This window comes from Vigna radiata, chromosome 1, assembly GCF_000741045.1.
Source record: "Vigna radiata var. radiata cultivar VC1973A chromosome 1, Vradiata_ver6, whole genome shotgun sequence".
NCBI lineage: Eukaryota > Viridiplantae > Streptophyta > Magnoliopsida > Fabales > Fabaceae > Vigna > Vigna radiata.
Genome location: NC_028351.1, coordinates 808,105 through 827,287, shown reverse-complemented (window position 1 = coordinate 827,287; position 19,183 = coordinate 808,105). Strand labels below are relative to the sequence as shown.

The window sequence follows — 19,183 nt, the reverse complement described above, 5'->3', positions numbered from 1 at the left end:
TGGTAGAAAACACAATAAATGCTAAATTTTTGAACATTACCTTTGTCTTGCACTCAAACATAATGCTTTTAATTTTCTAGCTAATTAAGTACAAGAATAAAAAGCCGTACCCCACCAAACCAAACTACTAGTAAATAAATAAATTACAGTTAACACATCAATTCAAAGGATAAATGGGATGATGGGGTTTATCATGAATTTTTATTTATTTATTGATAAATTATATTATTCGATTGTTTGGTCAAATCACACAATTAACTACATCTTAATTTATCAATAAGTGACTTCTTCAATATCAATTGGTCATAGAATAGATTGGCCAATCATAATTTAAATTGATCACTATAAATGATTTTGGAAGATTAATTTGGTAAATTTAAAATTAAAGTATTATTACTTATATTTGGATCGTAATTAGATTAACATCCTTTTCAAAAATAAAAGTTTAAAATAAAAGATAATTTATGTGTATTTATTATTGTATTAATTATCAACTGTCAAATATTAAACTAACTTTAACATCATAATCATAATGTTTTTTTTAGATATTTCTAAATGGTTTGAACAAAATGTCTAACCTAGTATTTGAATTTTTAGATTTCGAATGACATAATACAACTTAAACCGTATTAACCTCACTTGAAACACATCTAATCAACCTAATTAAAACTCTTGTTATCAACCAAATGTGTAATGATATAAATAGATCATGATACAATATTACGAGTTTAATGATAAAAATTCCAGTGTAAATTTGAATTACATATTGAATATAAACAAATTGCCTTTACAAACTTAATGTTTTAAATTAAAAATTATATCGTAACATCGTATATAGATATGTTCATAGTTTAATTTCTTTTGAAAATCTTTCGTCAAAATACCAAACACTAAAACTCGACTAAAGACGATTATTTGTGTTAACCTAGGAAAAAGTTAAACATCGCTATAATGAAGAATTCAATATTTAGTGTTGGATTTACTCAATAAACATCGAAATAGGTTCACTAATCATATCAATAAACAAATAATTTAAATAATAAATAATATAAGATTAGAAACAATATCATAACACCACCACTAAGTAATATTTATTGAAGAATAGAGCATGTGTGGTTTTTATTTTTTGTCTTTGGAAATATATTTTTGGTCCCCACAAAAAGAATATATAATCCAAAAACTAGTTAAGAGGTTTGACGATTTTGACAACCACAAAATAATGCAATAAAAAAAAAAAAATTCAGTCCATGATGATAAATTATAATAATTCAGGAGTTGTATCTTTAACGAAAAGGACTGTTTGGGTAGTTCCAATTTGAAAGCTACAAAAGTGTTACTTTATACTTTCTCTTATGAAAATCGGTCACTAGTATCAATTCATGCACACTTTTTATTTTTTTATTGCTATTGTTTCAAATTGATTAAAACCAATGGTTTTATTGTATTTCATTTCATATTTAATGATATATTTTCTCGTTTTGAAGGGTCTTTGCAAATTTAAACTAATAAAATAAAATGTGTTTTAAATGAAGTGATGTTATCATTTCTTGTTTTTTTTTTTTCTATCAAGTGCCAATTAATTTTTTTGATACATAATTTCTATTCAGAAACTTAATATAGTAAAAGAAAATAAAAGCACATAATTTGTTATCATTTAAAGATGAATATATGTTCATGTTTTGTTAAAATTTAGTAAAAAGGATAAATTTTAAAAATAAAATAGTTTTGATGTCGCTTTTAATATCTACTTTTTGTTTGTTTTGTCACAAATATATAGTTAATAAATCCTTTTTTATAGATTTATCTTTAAAATTTTAACCAAGTTGTTTGAATCAAATTCAAATCATATTAGTCAAACTAAAACTAATTTTCACTAAATAAAAAAAAATGCATAACACATTTTTATTTGAATTAAAGTTATTACATTTTTCTTAAACTCATTTTAAACAAAAATAATAGTTTAACACATACAATTTTTTTATATTTATTTGACATTATTTTTAATCATTATTTTTTAAAAAATACAAAAATTTTGTTATAACTATTTTATTTTTATAACATTTCTCAAATAAATGTAAAGATTTGTCATTATATCATTATTTCATAAGATTAATATAATGAGAATTATAGTTGTTTATTAAATAGAAAGAATGCAATGTTTGTTTTCCATTTCCATTTACATAGAAATGACATCATATGACACCTAGCACAAGCTACTTTGTAGATTCAATGGAATTTAAATTAGGGTTAATGAATGATGTGGACAAGTAGAAGCACATTGATGTATAAAAACTACAAGGTTCTATATTTTAGTCATAGCTAACTAATTTGGCATGTAATTAAGAATGTGATCTCATAAATAAATGCAACAAAAACAAAAATCTCATTAGATAAAAGATATGCTTCCTAGAAGGAAGCAAGGGGCAAAGTCAAAAGTGATATGAATGAGAAATTTTATTGTTTTTTTTTTTTTTTTACTTTAATTTTTTTTTCCTTATAGTAAAACATCATTATGTGGTACCCATTTATGCCATGATGGTAGAAACCCCATTGCAAATATCCAATTCTAAAATGACCACAATTTGACAAAGTAAGAGCAATCTAAAATCACCACATTTACTACAACTTTGCTATGTGCTTTCTTGAAAAAACCCTAATCCCTATAAACCCTTTTTTCATTATTCAACACCAAAGAGAACCTCATATTAGGTAAGCTCTATCATCATCATCATCTTCATCAAAAACAACAACAACATCAACTTTTAAACATGCCAACTCTTTCATGTTCACTCCTTAAACTAATCAAAGATTCTTATCATGATAGGAACCAAAAAATCTAATTAATACCCAAAATCATGCAAGCACTAAAGATGCAAGAGGGTCATTGAGATTGTTTGCTATATTTGATTAAACCATACATTTTGGAACAGTGGCAATTGCATAGGATTCTAATCATCTTATGTACTTGTCTTAATTATTGTTTCCACTTGTAATAATCTGAGGAGTGTTATCACCTTGGCTGTGGTGTGCAAGAGCACAAGCTAAAGTAGGTGGGCCATAGAAAATAAATAATAACATTGGGTGGGACATAGAAGAAGATTAAAGCAAGAGTTGCAGAGGGTGTAAAAAGGTACATGGGAGGAACACGATTCATTTTAATTTGTCATCATCTATCGATTTGTGCAATGGAAAAGTATTTTCGTAATCAAAATAATAAAACTAATTAAGGAAAAGAATAATAATACATTTGATAACATTTTTTTGATAATATTTTTATATTATTTATGTGTCATTTTGTGATTGGTTTATGATAATATTTATTATTATTATTGATTGTGAAGTAATTTTAGACCAATCAGAAAATGACACGTAAATGATGTTAAAATATTATAAAAAAAATGTTGTCAAAGTATCATTATCTTTTTAAAAATTAATCACTAAAATGAATTTTACCCTTTGTTTTTCATTAGATTTTTATGTGTTAATAAAGTAACAATTGAATAACACATTTCTACGATTATTTGACACAAAGTATAAGTTTATAGTGTAGATATAACTATACTTATATAAATATTTAAATAATTTCACTATGTATATTGATTTTATCACTAATTTGTACAAGATTATATTTTGCATGCACATTTTTAGTATTAACTAAATTTTACGAAAATTCACAAACTTTTTGTACCCCATGATCTTAAACTATTGAAAAGATATTTTCTTTTGCATGGGTAAGGTAGCTTTAGGCTAGTTGGAGAATTTGACCCACCCATGTACCATATAACACGCTTGTGTTTACAACTTTTGTGTATGGGACTTAGTGGAAAAAAACTATTGAGTTGAAACCTAGGAACCACAAGAAGTAAAAAAGGAGTACGACTCTTTAGAAAAAAAAAAAAAAAAAGATAATAATAATAATAATAATAATGATGATGATGATAGGTAATTATAATTTGTGTAGTTTTAGGGTAAATATTATTTACTTTAATGGTCTACTTACAATAACTTTGTTAAATTTTCATGTTTTTATCTTAGTTTTTTCATGTTTGTCAAATCCCATAAAAATATTTTGTTCTACAATGATAAGTAAATCTTTTTTTAACAATTATAATTTACCCAAAATACAAATTGATGATCAAGGCTTATACAATCTTATGATTAACAGATATTTTGAAATTGAAAAACTTGATTCAACTTTATGAGAATTGCATGATTGCATTTTCAAAGATTAAAAATTTAGTTAATTCTTTTTATTTACATTGGGACCAAATTAAATAAATAACAAAATTGAAAAAAAAAGTCTTAAAAAGTTTTTTTGTCAATGAAATGCTAATTAGAAACGGCAGATTTTTTTTTTTAAAATGCCTGTAAAGAGAACAAAAAAGTACTTTCTTAAGATTAATAGTAGCTAAAAATGTATTCAACATTACTATATTTGAATTAGTTGATTCATATTTTAACATATGAGAAAGATTCTTCTTTTAGAAAAAAAATAAATAAACATGTGTTTATTCCTCAAAAACTAATTCCATGTTTTTTTTTTGGATATTCTAACATACATCAACCCTTGAAGCAAGAGTTGATTGTTTCTGCATAATTTGCATAGTTGAATATGAATTTGGATTAAAACTCAAATCTTTGATGCAGTTCCAAACACAAGAAAAACAAATCATCCGTTTCTTGAGGGATTTCTTGAGAATATTTGAGGCATGGTGGGAGCAGAACAAAAGAGAGAAACATAATTTATGACAAAGAGAAAGAATTGAGTCAGAGAAAGTTTCTTCTTCTGCAGAAGATTTCAGATTTTGGAGTAACAAGACCCAACATGTCAAATTAGTACATATTCAGGAGATGAAAATTTGGACCAAAATTTTGTTAGAACTTTCAGCTCTCAATAACTCCAACTTCTGCACCCATGTGTGTGTGACAGTTTCACATTAATGTAAGCAAAAAAATTAGCATGGAAATATTAGGTACTGAGAATTAAGTCCTTTTGGTCTAACACACCAAACAATTAGGTATATCCAATTGCACATGAAATAGAGCAATAAAAGCATAGAAGAACCAACCAAACTAACCCAAAAAGGGAAACAATAGCTGCTCCAAACTACAACCAGACCCTCTTCAAAAGGCTAAAACTTACACCAAAACAGAATCTTCACTCACAGCACAAAAGGGTCACACAGTTAAAAAGCAAAAAACACCCAATACAAAGCAACTCATAGTTCATGTTTGTCAAGTGCAAAACCCTCTTATTCTGTCACTCTACTACAACTTATCAGAATCACAATGATTTCATTTCATTTCATTTCACCAAAATAGCAGCAAAATCTCAAGATATATTTAAAGCTTCTCATTAGTAAATAAACTACATAATAGTCTCTAACAAAAAAATCAAAGCAAAACCTACTCAATCCTCCTTTCTAACTTCTAAATATGATTCCCTTTTTCCTTCAAACTTTATACACAAGTTCTTGTTTCTCAACCTAGGAAAAGAAGAAAGAGCAATTACAAGCATTCAGAACAAAAAAACTCACCCCCATCAGAACAAAGCAGGCAATTCCAATCATTCATGAACTCACAAACACATACATAATAAACCATGTATGTGAAGTAATGAAACAAACACACACATAACTTTTAAGTATATGTCTGCAAAACTAACCATTGATTTTTTTTTCTCATCATGAACAGCTGAAATCACTTACTTTATCATATACATATATATAGAAATTGAATTTTGAGTTCCAAATAAAAGTACACTACCCAAATCTCTCTCTTCTAAGACCCTGTTGGCTGTTAGTTGAATGAAGTAGAATCATTTGGCTTTATGGCACTTGAACACACTCTCCAAATCAGGTGGTGTGAAGAACTCTCTGACACCGCCACTGCCACCACCACACCTGGTCGGAGGTCTGCACTTCCGCGGCGCCGGCGGGCAAGATAAATTGTCTGGTATTCTTGATTCCTTAGCTGTGGGTGTTGTGGAAAGTTCTTCACCATTTTCGTCTTTGTTGTCACCGCCATTAACGCGCTTGGTGTTGATGGGCTTGAGAGACCGAACAGTGATTCCGGCAATTACCCACTTCTTGGATTCTGATTCCAAGTCTGAATGAGAGAAACCCATGTTGGTAAAAGGACGGAAGAGAAGAAGCTTGAGTTAAAGGTTACAGCTTTTGGATGAACAAGAGGAGGAAGAGGGAATAACAGAAAAGGGTTTTTCAGTTTTTGTCTTGAAGGATCAAAAGGAATGAAGAAAGAAAAAGGGAAGATGATAGTAAGAAAAGGGAGTGTGAGAGTTGAATCTGAGTTTTTCAGTAGGAAAATATGAATTTTCCCAGGAAAAAGAAGAAGAGAATGAGAGAGAGAAAGGGGGTGACCGGGGTTTTACGGGCAGAGTCAATATGAGATTTTGGCGCCAAATTTTCATTGGTTTGGGCATCAACGGCTCTTTTTCCCGCCTTTGGTTTTTGGGAAAATTTCCTATTTTACCCTTTTTTTTGTTTTAATTTTATTTATTTGTTTAATAAGTTTATAGGAAGTGATGCTTTTTTAAACATTTTAACACTAATATCAGTGTAAAAGTAATGAGTCACACGACGTCGTTTGATGTGGCTAAACCTTGAAAGATTTTGTGTGAAATTTTAGTTAAAAATAAATAAAGTTATAATTTTGTATTACTTTTAAATTTATTGTTGCTTCCATTTATTTATTATTAAATTGAAACTTAATTTATCTTTATTTTTTATTTATTATAGATTGTATTTTATTTATTTTCCAGCTACCTTAAGATTGCACTAAGGAAAATTATTCACCATATGAGATATTTCTTTTGTTCCAATTAACATGAATGAATATGTGAAAATATATGATCATTTAATTAAAATAAAAAGGCAAAAAAATACATGTAATTTAAAATTTGGCCAAATTTACACATGTTTTTTTTTATAATGCCAGGAATATATAATTGTTTTGAGTTTAATTCATTTAAATATTTTGTACTGCTTAAAAAAAGTACCTTAAATATTTGAGTTTATTCTGAATTAAATTTTAACTGCAATTAATTATATAAATTAAAGTAATATAAAACTAGATTTGCAGAGAATCAACCAAAGTAAAAAGAAAAATATGACTGTATCACTGATTTGCACGTGCACCTGTCAAATAACAAGGAAATCCAATCACTCTATTCAAAGCAAGAGATCAGGTTTAAAATAATAATAATAATTATTATTATTATTATATAATAAAATTCTCATTTTAGAAAGTAAAAAAAATCATAATTTGCCATAATATATTAATGCAACGAAAAAGAAATAAGATAAGAAGTACTTCCACTGAGTTATTTTCTTTTTCATTTTTGTTCTTGAAACACAGAAAAAAAAAATTATCTAAAGTCTAACACATCATTTTAATATTCTTCTTTCATCAGATGAATAAACTTGAATAGTATTTAGTTTTATCTTGGAGATTGAATAAATTAAAAAATACAAAATTGATTAAATATTTTTTATTTATAAAATTAATTAAATATATTCCATGGATCACACGCAAGATCTGAAATAGCTTCTGATTGTAGAACAGTGCTGACAAAACTAGAAAAACATTTACTCATAGAGGAAGCAATAGGCTCAGAACCTATGTCATTCAAAAAGGGTAAACTCATATATGTCATTTTCACAGTAAAATTTAATGAAATTTTTAAAAAATTTCAAATTTTGATATATGATATATATGATTAGAATATGTATGTTCTAGTGTTGCATTTATCATATTTAACATTCTGGATAAGAAATCAATGACCACATTTATTGAATGGGTAATTTATTTTCCAAATTATTGAGATCAACAATTTCAAAATTTACAACTTGGATACATTGTACTTGCAATTATAAATTTATTACCAAGAAATTCAATTTTGTCATACATACAATTTTAGTTTTCTTTTCCAAATGCCAAATGAAAAATCCTAAATTCTTTTCTCAGATTATATATATTATTAGGTTTAATTATACTTTTTAGTTCTTGAAAACTTTTGGATAACTTTGATTTTAATCTTTAAATTTTGAAATAATTTCAGTTTGCCAAAAGTTTAAAAATATTTTAGTTCTTAGACATTAGAGTTGAAGGTTTGAATACATTTTTAAATTCTTAAACTCATGAAAAAAAACTCATTTAAATTCTTTTTCCATTTTAAGAGACTGAGAAAATTATTTTTAAATTTATAAGACCAAAACTAATTTAGCCTAATTTTTGGGTTTAAAAGTACAATTAAATCTTATCATTATTATTATTAGATTCAATTTTTTTAAAAAAATGAAGAAGCTAAATTTAGTTGAAGTAGTGAATCCTACCACAATTTAAATTTTGAATTGTTAAATTGTATTTTAAAATAAAATAGTAGATTTGTTTTTTCAATTGAAATCTACTGCGAAATAAAATTTCAATATTTAGTAAAAGTTAAATGATGTTTGAAATCACAATTTTTAAAAAGGAAGTTGTGTTTTGTAAACACACTTTGCTATTTTTTGTGATTGAAAAAAATAAATAAAATACTTAGTTAGATAACTAAAAAAAAAGATAAAAATTAACATATATTTTTCAGTAACATCGTAATAAAAAAATAATGATACCAAAATGGTAACCTTTTTAGAGGCTAAAAGCTTTGATGAATGCTAAAAAACATAACACTATGTTGTTTCCTAGTTAACTATATATATCATAACTAGATATAAGAAAAATAGTGTGAAATATGTTGGTGTTTTAAACTCAATTATTCGAAAAAACAACTATGGTAATTTAGCAAATAATAGATGAAAGTGTATAAATTTATTTAGCATGAGTTGAATTAAATGGCTATAGAATTTGATATTTTTGATAAAGTAGGTAGGCACATTGATTTGGTACTCTTAATTAGAGACCAATACCACACTCCATTAGGGTACCCACCACACGCATTCTGCACAAATTATTTCTAACATCTTATTTAATTATTTTAGGTAAACTTTTGTATCAACTTACTCAATAATATATGGTATATGTTTTCCAATTTACAAAATTCTACATAATTATATAATACCTAGTAATTTTCGCACTCATCATTTCAAGACAACACGAGGCTTTCTAACTTTTTATATGGTTTTAAGACAACAGAAGACTTTTTAAGTATTTATATCTAAATATTATTCATTAATTATTACTAATATTGTTTTAAGATAACGAGGAGACTTTCTAAATATTCAAATATAAATATTGTTCATTGATTATTACTAATATCTTTTTAACATAACAGGAAATTTTCCAAGTGTTTATACCTAAATATATTCATTGATTATTACTAACTGGTCTGACTAAATATAAGTCGACTTATTAAAATTAACAATGTACAACCTTTTCTGAAATTTAATATAGTATGGTTAAATACTAACTCAGTTAAAATAAATGGATTATTGATTCAAGTCAAAAAAATCTGAATATTAAATTATATTATAAATATCAATCTATTTACGTTTGTATTAATGATAGAAGTGATTATAATCTAACTTCTTAAGAATTAGAGTATCTTTTAAACATCTAAACCTCATTCATCTTACTATAGACAAATACGAAGAAAATACATATATTAAAAAATGAAAACGGAAGAAGTTCATGAAATTGTAGTCTTTGAATAATAACTATTTAATTATGTAAAAAATAGAAAAAAAATGTATTATATATATATATATATATATATATATATATATATATATATATATATAATTATCCTGAAATTATTATCATGTTTTTCGAATCATATACGTATGTAATATGCAAAAGGAATGATAATATAATACTTAAAAAGGTTGGAGGGTGAATGTAATTCGAAAAAGCATGACGTTAAATTCTTCTACTTGTTTTTTTATGGATTGGTGTTTAATCTATAAGATTTGTGGAATTTTTTTATCGGATTTTTCTTTTTCTTTTTTTTATATGAAAATGTTGTTTCCAAAAGTTGAAGTCTGACATATTTTTAAGTTTTCTTCGTATGCTCATTTTTTTTTTCTACCTTTTTGGATGAAACTATGAAGTTAATTTTGAACTTATTTGGATAGTTATAGTGTTAAGTGTGGTGTCGATAGGCTTACTAATTTAGAAGATTAATTTTTTATGTGTGATTATTATTTTAATAAGTTAAATATCTGACTTAATTTTGAATAAGATTGTTTTTAGAAAAAGATATTAATAAGATATAAATATAAAAATTTCTTTTTTTTATAATTATTTTATCTTTTACAACGAATTGTTAAATGATTGTTTTGAATTTCAAAGAAAAAATTGTTGGTCGTCGAAACTAATAATTTGATAATTCCTAACCAAGTAAAATAATCATAAAAAAGTAAATATTACTTATACTTGAACAGAAAGAACCGATTATATTAATTGATTATATAACATAATTGAGTATAACTTATATTTTGTAACAATTACTAATAGTTTATTATATTTATAATTAGTAATAAAGGTGGCATTTTAATTATTATATTCAGTGTACACAGTTTGTTATTCGATCTCCATAAATATAATTTATTTCATTATATTTTATTTTTGTAAGAAAACTATCTACAATAAATAATAATTATCGTTGAATGCTATGTAATCACACAATTCTATACACTTACTAAAAAGATATACTTTTATATCAATTTTTTATAATTTTCATATAAATTTTAGTAATTTTTTATTTTAATAATTGTTATAACATTTAATTGTTACTAAAAACATTAATAATTTGATGATAAAAATCAAATACATTTAATATACAATTAATGTAAACCATTAATTTAAAATAAAATAGAAACGGAAGATTAAGTCATTTACTTAATTCTTAAGTAAATGGATCCTTTCTCTCTCTCTCTATATATATATATTATGTGATTAATGGATCAAATTTTATCCCATTTTTAACAGAGTGAATGGTAGAAAAAAAGGCAACAATAAAATTTGCTTTGAACTATCAATTATTTTCATTGTGTTTTTGTTTTTCTTTCAAAACTCAAATGGTTTGATTTTATCTCAAAAAATAGCAATGAGGCCTATGAGAAACACCCACAAATAATTCAGTATGATTTTTGTTTTTGTTTCGAAGAAGCTTCTTCTTAGTTATATCCACAAATTTAGACCTAATTTAAACCACAAAACTTTAGAGGTTATATCCACAAATTTAGACCTAATTTAAACCACAAAACTTTAGAGGTGTGTAATGTTAATTAAGAAACACGTTATTTGAAATATCAAATAAATTTAACAAAATTTGATCAAAAGACTAAATCCATGTACTCTTAAAAATGAGAGACTAAATTAATCCAAAATTTTAAAAAGAGATTAATTCTAACTTTTATTGAAAATTAAGTGAGTAAAATCATATTTAAACTCAATAATAATACACTGATAAAACATGTTAATTTAATTTTAAGTTGGAATGATTATTGTGATTGAAATTATGTTGCGTGAAATATTTCTTATGGCACAAAGGCATTCTAAACTATTCCTTTTATAATTGGGTTAAATATGTTTTTAGTCCTTATATTTTGGGACGATTTTGGTTTTAGTCCATCTTTCAAACTGAGGTATAATTTAGTCCTTCAACTCTAAAATACTCTGGTTTTATTTGAAACAGCAAATAAAGTTAAAAAAAATTCATAAAAAGGACTAAAACTAAAGTTTTTTAAAATTGAAAGACTAAATTGTACCTTAGTTTAAAAGAGAGATTAAAATCAAAATTGTCCCAAAATATAGAGAGTAAAAACATATTTAACCCTTTATAATTTTACCCACAAAATATTATTTTATTTGTTGTTTTTGTACCTCTCAAGTTAAGACTGAGATAAATTTATCTGTAATCACAGTGATATTAAACTTGGTTTAGACGTTTTCTATATAAATTTTATTTTCCCTTTTCTGCCCCAACATTGAAAATTGTTACTTTTGTTAGGCTACTAATTAATATTTGTTTGAAATGAAAAGTTAAGAGTAAGACACACTGCATACAAGTTTATTAAGTATGTAAAATATAACCGATGACTCTTGAAATTTGCACAGTGCATATCATTCATTTGCATATTATTAAAAAAATAATGGTACATCTCACGCGTTAACAGTTCTTTTTATACATCAAATAGAATTAATTAATAATATTAAAATTATAGTTAAATATATTTTTAATCTTTAATTTATTTTTAAAGTAAATCTATATTTATTTTTTCATTGTACTTTATAAAAAGAATGTAAAATATCCTTTTAACAAATAATATGTAAAATATTTTTCATGAGACTGACAAAATTTTACACTAACTATAGTATAACCTTGATATTTTTTGTGAAAGGTATTTTTGCATGATTGGATGTACTTAGGACTAATACATCTACACAATTATCTTGTAAATGAATCTTTGTTTGACCTAATTTAGAATACAATTTTCTTCTTACACCATATAAATTTGACTAGATGATTGTTTCACATTTATGGATATAATTAATAAATATTTAAATTATTTTCAAATTCAAAAATATATTTTGAATTATACATTGCAATAAAAATTATTATTTATTTATTTTAATCATAATTAAATTTTAAAAATAAAATAATTCATAGTTATTATATTTAATATTAATGACTAATTTATCAATTTCAATAATTTATTAATTATTTATTTCTATTCATAGACAATTTGAAATTATTTTTATTATTTTAATTTTATTTAATTAACTTTTATAAAAAAATTATTAAACATAATATTATCAAATATTTAATATTTAAAAAATAATAATCATATAAATTTTAAATTAAATAATCAAATATAAATTAAATATTAAAATAATAAAACTAGATTATGCAAAATTATTTATATTAAAATTGCTTAATATTAAAATAATTTAGTTTCATTATTTTTAAATTACTATCTCTTAAAATGTTATTTTCTAAATTTTTACAATTGATAAAAATGCATTATGATTATTCAATAATTATTAATTATTAAAAAATAAAGTAAAGAACTTAATTTGCAGAAAAACATTAATAATTTAATGACAAAATTTAGAATTCCACGCAGAGAACAGTTGCCAGAGTTAACCATCACAATTAATCGACCATGAAAAAAAAAATACTAAAATCTCAAACTCCAAGAGAAATAATCATCCTGCAAGCAATCAAGAGTATAATTTCAATGCTAAAGATCCACAAATGTACATCTACTGTGTATAAATATAAATAACAGTAAACAAAATTGTAATTAGCAAATAAGAAAAAATGATAATATAAGTAAACTATAATGGCTATTACCCTGCTAATATGCTACTGAAATGATTCTCTTTGCTAACACATGAATAACTAGTTTATAGCCAAAGTATTTGCTGACATGTATGGTGAGATGCATTCCTGAACCTGAAAATAAGTCATTTTTTGTATAAGAAACATATATTTCTTAATCATGAATTCCAGTCAGAAATAATAATAATTATCGTGTTAAATATCTGCTCGTCTAATAGCTGCCATCAGCAACAAAGAATAAACCTACTGATATAAATAACTGAACACATTCTAGCAACTAGCAGAATAGGCTGAGACAACAGAAAGAAAGCAGATTGAATGAACTTCAACATATTATCTTTCATTTCTATAATATTATGTTAAGAAGAAAGAAAAAGCATGTAAAACAATATCTTGCCTGCAACAAACAAGAGGGAATTTGAATATAACCCTGTAGCAAGAGGTTGACCTTTTCCAAGGAACTATGTGGCACAGGAGTAATGACATAGAGCACACCTTTTACTGTGTCAATGCCTCTCACAATCCCTGAAACATAAGAAATCAAGATGTGTTAAAAAATGAATTGCTTATAATTATCAAATGCATAACTACTTAACTAGAACAATAGCCTTTTTGATTTGTGATAGTCATATTCTTGTTTTATTCTTTCTCTTCAACATCTTTGGAAGCATGATAGCCTAGATAGGTAGAGATCTCTCCAGATATACTACAGTTTATATGTCATTGCAAAGCTGAGACAGTGGTAAACTTCTCACAACCAATAGACAGATATACAAGACAAGCTAACTCACAAATGCACATTTAGTTCACAATACTTTTGTCTTACAAAATTTGAAATTGGTTAAGTTCAATAATACCATTTCTTTCAAATAGCATTACCATTTTGTTTACTAGGCATTTGATGTTTTCAAGACTTGTAAAACATAGAATGGGCATTTTCAGGTAGTTTGCTTTACTATTGCAACCTTATTAGCTTTTTAATCCAAAATTTCAATGCTGCTGAAGTATTTCAGTAAACAATCATCCGCTGTTTCAGAACAGAATATAATGAAACACTTCAAATTCAGGAAGTTAAATGACCTACCAAGGCCAAAACACCAAGGTAAATTTTCAGGTCCTTCAGAATCAACAGCTAAGCCAACAATAGTAGCATTCAAACTGAAGAATATTTCAGAGCTTGGGACCTACAAACATACTGGTAGATCATTAAAATTATAAAAAAAAAATTGACTGAATGCATCAAAAACCAAACTCATTAAGGGCAACTCATTCACAAGACTCCACTGTTGTGGTGCCAGTGAAGGTTTAGATATATGCAACTTTAACTTCTAAATCATAAAGTAACAAGGTAATGGTAATGACCACACTGAGGTGTGGTATGACTCATAATCAGAACAGGTACCAAGCAAAACTTAAGCCAACCTCACAATGAAGATGCCTGATCTTTATGCTTGCAATGGGAACTTCATAAGGACAGTGAGAGGCCAAGGCATGTGCAAGTTCCTTCATAGTAGAAATATTTGAATCACTAGAAAAACACTGTCTGAAATAAGCCATTATTCGTAAATCACGTAGGGGACGAGCATCCTTCTGAAAAAGTACCCTGGGGAACAAATAAGGATATTATATGTTACTTAAAGCATGACCAAACTTGCAGCTGCAATTGATAACAACTTTCAATCAGATTTGAACTTACGATCTATTTAATGAATCCTGACGAGCTGAATTTATCTCAATTAGGTTAATTGTTCCATCATGTTCTTCATCTAACCAGAATTCTCCAGCAGGAAGATTCTTATTTTCGCTGGATGTGCTTATCTTAACTACATGTGTTGGAGAAATATATTTCAACATGTCCACTAATACATCATAACCAACACCTGAAATGCCAGAGAAACCATGGAACAAAGTACCATAATAGAGTACATATTATTACAATTCTAGGAAAGAAATAGTTTCAAGCACAAATGCAGGATTAACAAGAATCAGACTAACAGCTGAAAAAAGTGAGCTTACCTTTCACCCAGCCAGGAGTATTCACAATAAGAGGCAACTTGATATTACAAGGATTTTCTCCTTTCACAGAGATGCTATACTCCTTTTGGTAATAATCATAAATAGCAAAGACATAACTTAAGTATGTTGATGGATCTCTTTTACAAGAAACGTCACCAAAGAAAAGACACCTGTTACAAAAAAAAAATGACAGATAACCAGCAAGTCCATCACATGTTTAATCATGGAATACCCAAATTGGCTGACACAGGTCCAAGGCACAAAATGTCATCCAACTCAGTTTACAAAAAATTTCACAGCAATCAGAAATGACCCGAATCCCAACCACTCCATTCCCTAAAAAGAGACACAGAGGTGGGACCCTAGACTTTTACAGCTTCCTAAGAAAAAAGAACAACCATGTACAAGACAAAATCATATGAAAAATGTCAATGTATAATATTTTTTCTATTTTTGTATGACAGAGATCTGTTGTCAAGATCGGTTCTACTTAATCCAGAAGCATGAAATACACATTGGTAGCAATCATCTTGACATAACTTATAATCGGAGAATACAACATGCCAAAACTTTACACACTCCAATTCACATGAATACTGAATAGATGTTAAATGCTGTCACAAATCCGCAGCCTTGTCAAATGTTTCAAAGCTTCAAAGTAACATAACAAAAATTAAAAAAACAAATCCCAAATTATTGAGATGAGATAGCACATACCTCTCTGGTGTTTTCAGGCATGGAACTGTCAAATCTAAAATAAATAAAAAAATGAATAATTTTGAAATAAATTGTAAAATACGTTTTCCTGCAAAGATTAAGACAGGGAATCAAAAACCAACCTGGAGTTACTTTGTGAACAATGGTTAGTGATAGAAAAGCAGGAGGAGTAAACGCAGGTTGGCCAACGTCAGTATCCAGATAAGCTACTTTGGTGTATTTGTGCAAGAGGATATTTAGAAGATAACGGGAAAAGGTCGTCTTCCCACAATTTTTGGCACCACATATAAAAACAATAGGTGTCGAACTGCAAGAAATGTATTCTACAGCCTCTGACCATTGTTTCGGAATGTATATGTCCTGTGAAGGAGAAGAATCCATCTCTCTCTCTCTGTAAAATTGCAAGACTGTTTTAATTGATTAGGCCGTTTCTATTTTGCCCGTGAGACATGCAAATTTCCAAATGGCACAATCTCAAAATTAGTTTTAAAACCAACATTTCTCCAAAAAAAATTTACAACACTTTCTTCTCCAAAATTAGTTTCAAAAGAAATACAAGTGAAATATGGCATGCATTGACTTTTTTAGACAAGATTCAATCTTAAAAGTGGTTTTAATATAACTCCACAAAATCGCCAACAAAACTAATTTTAAATCAAATGGTCAATATGAGCCTAAGAGTCCGATGACTTGCAGAATATCTAGCTGTCCAGGTTAAAACTACATGGAATCAGGGCATTTAGTACAAGAAAAGGTTATTCAAAGGAATTATTTTCATATTTTTCAATATTTTTTATTAGCTTCAACCATTAATTTTTCTTTTCATAAGTTATGATGAACTTATACTAGCTAGCACAGCTGGAAATTTTGATGAACTTTTAATTAACCTAAGTATCGTTTGTTGTGCTGGAACTGCATGAATGATTCCTAAAGTTCTCTCTTCATTAAAGATGAAGAAAGAAATTTTGATGGTAAAATTCCTGAAAAGGACTGATTCCTGATTGCATAACATTCGTATTAAGATCTTCTGAAGAAGGTTCGAATGAAAGACTAATTTGTGGACAGCAAGCTGGTGTGCCACCATCTTCAAATCATGGGTACAACGAAAAAGAATAGTTCAATTACGTTACAATATGTTATACCAGTGCTAGTAAAATAATAGAAATTTGGGATGGCTCAACATAGAAAAATTATACCAGAAGATAGAGAAAAGCTAAAATATATTGACAGCAAGCAATTTACGCAGTTTTATAATGACCAGCACCGTTAAATATTCCAAATTCTGATTAAAAGACAACGAGAAAAACTATACTACACTTTGAGTAAGATACCATACCAAATAAGTAAAGAATTTCACGGAAAAACTCCAAAACCGCAGATTTATATAATAGTGATAAGAAATCAAACCAATAGTTGCAGGTCTAGTAAATGTGTTTCACAGGAAAAATCAGTTTAAAAAAAAAAAAACTAACCTCAATAGGAGGAGCAGCGTCAGCCACAAAGGTTGCGGGAAGAAGGAACTGCGCAGGGAAGGAAAAGGAGAAAGGAAAAAAGTAGGGCAAAATTAAAAAACCATAAAAGCAATTCAGATATTTCGTATACGGAATGGGAGTGTAGTAAGAAAATAGGTGGGACCTGTCAAACAAGTCCATATAATGGGATTTGACCCTAACTCTGGGGCCAAAACCCTATGAGTCAGGGTCAACCCATGGATCTTCCTTCTTAATAAATTTTATGTACAGGAACAGAAAAAAAAAATTCAATATTTAGCTTCTACTGTGAGAAGTGTAAAACAGAGACTGAACTGAGAACATGCTCAAGATCTGATAACAAGTACAAGATATATGAATATTCTAAAGCTCAATATTGACTAAAATGAACAAATCATCCAGTCTGTTTGTGGATATACCGCATATTTTGAATGCTATGTATAAACATTGTCAAAACTATACTGAAAATATATATCTCCCTACTGCTATTAACGAGAAATTGACTCCCATAAACTATGGAATAGCACCTTGAGGTTGAATGCGATCTACCGATAGAAGAATTGATCCAAGAAATCGACTCCCAACAAATATAGTTTTTTAAAACAACTCACATTAATCAAATTTCAAATGTGCTCATAATCAAATGTAAGTCTATAAAATTAAAAATAAATTTTTTTTTGGAACTAACATGGGTCATTTTATTCATCAGCAAAACAAATACACTCATGATTTTTTTAATTTTTTTTTAATGTAGCATTATGTCTAGATAAATAATACTAAATAAAATAGTACATTTGATATGAAAAGAAAAATTATCTCAAAAATCATTTGGTATATGAAGCTTTACCTTCCTAGACATTCATTATTGTTAGGAATAGTTTTAACGTACATGTATATAAAAATATAAATTAAAAAATTCAGGAGCCAAGACCCGTAACTCCATGCTATACGGGTCTACTAACTTACCATAAGTCATTGCAACTTTAAATATATGAATTTTAACTTAGGTTTACAAATACGCTTATAAATTTGTAGTTAGTATTAACTTCAAGTTAATTTATGAATTTTAAAAGGCGAAATCAAAAGGCAAGTGGGCCTTGTTTTGCTGATGGATAATACTCAAACAAATTTTAATAAAGAGAGGTTTAGTTTAATACACTCATAAAAAAGGAAAAAATACTCAAACAAAAAACAAATAGAGATGGATAGATTTGATATTTATATAAGTTACAAACACACCTCTGTTATTAATATTGGATGACCTTAAGCTGTGATTAGTCTTTACATGCCACCATTCGAAATCGTAATACCTGCAATTTTTTCATGAAATTAAAGAAAATAATAGTTAAGGTGAGACAGTAAAAACATCAAACACATCCAACGTAATAAAAAGTTACCATCCAATTCAACAAATGCTTAAATTAAACATATCAAATTGATTTTTAAATCAGTAAAGCCCCCAGGGACAAAAGTAAAGAGTTTTGAGCATAAATAAAAATAAATCGGTTTGTTTTGAAGCTCCAACTTCAAATATACACAAGTGAGTTGATAAAAACAATAAAAATACTAGCAGAAACTATTTCTAAAAATACAAAATAATTTAACACAGTATGAAAGTCTTTTTAATTGCAATTTCTTCTTATTTCAAATAAAG

At 27.0% G+C, this 19,183-nt stretch overlaps 2 protein-coding genes across 5 annotated transcripts; both read right to left on the bottom strand.

Annotated features, from left to right (window-relative positions):
- Positions 1–5,319: 5,319 nt before the first annotated feature.
- LOC106767329 (cyclin-dependent protein kinase inhibitor SMR6) lies at positions 5,320–6,371 on the bottom strand. Its single transcript, XM_014652194.2, has one exon. It carries the CDS (start codon positions 6,125–6,127, stop codon positions 5,819–5,821), a length of 309 nt encoding a protein of 102 aa, XP_014507680.1. The 5' UTR covers positions 6,128–6,371; the 3' UTR covers positions 5,320–5,818.
- A 6,673-nt stretch (positions 6,372–13,044) lies between these two features.
- Positions 13,045–18,839, bottom strand: LOC106777462 (polynucleotide 5'-hydroxyl-kinase NOL9). 4 transcript variants are annotated; one of them, XM_022781324.1, is made up of 11 exons: positions 18,769–18,839; positions 17,512–17,559; positions 16,162–16,430; positions 16,040–16,073; positions 15,323–15,492; positions 15,003–15,186; positions 14,729–14,909; positions 14,391–14,490; positions 13,704–13,831; positions 13,319–13,420; positions 13,045–13,175 (listed from the first exon to the last, which is right to left on the bottom strand). In XM_022781324.1, the coding sequence occupies exons 3-10, from the start codon at positions 16,418–16,420 to the stop codon at positions 13,367–13,369; spliced, it is 1,110 nt and encodes a 369-aa protein (XP_022637045.1). In that variant the 5' UTR covers positions 16,421–16,430; positions 17,512–17,559; positions 18,769–18,839; the 3' UTR covers positions 13,045–13,175; positions 13,319–13,366. The 4 variants fall into 4 exon arrangements, with proteins under 4 accessions (XP_022637045.1, XP_022637041.1, XP_022637048.1 ...); XM_022781320.1 differs by having other exon boundaries at positions 13,171–13,420; XM_022781327.1 differs by having other exon boundaries at positions 13,171–13,420; positions 13,755–13,831.
- Positions 18,840–19,183: the final 344 nt, after the last annotated feature.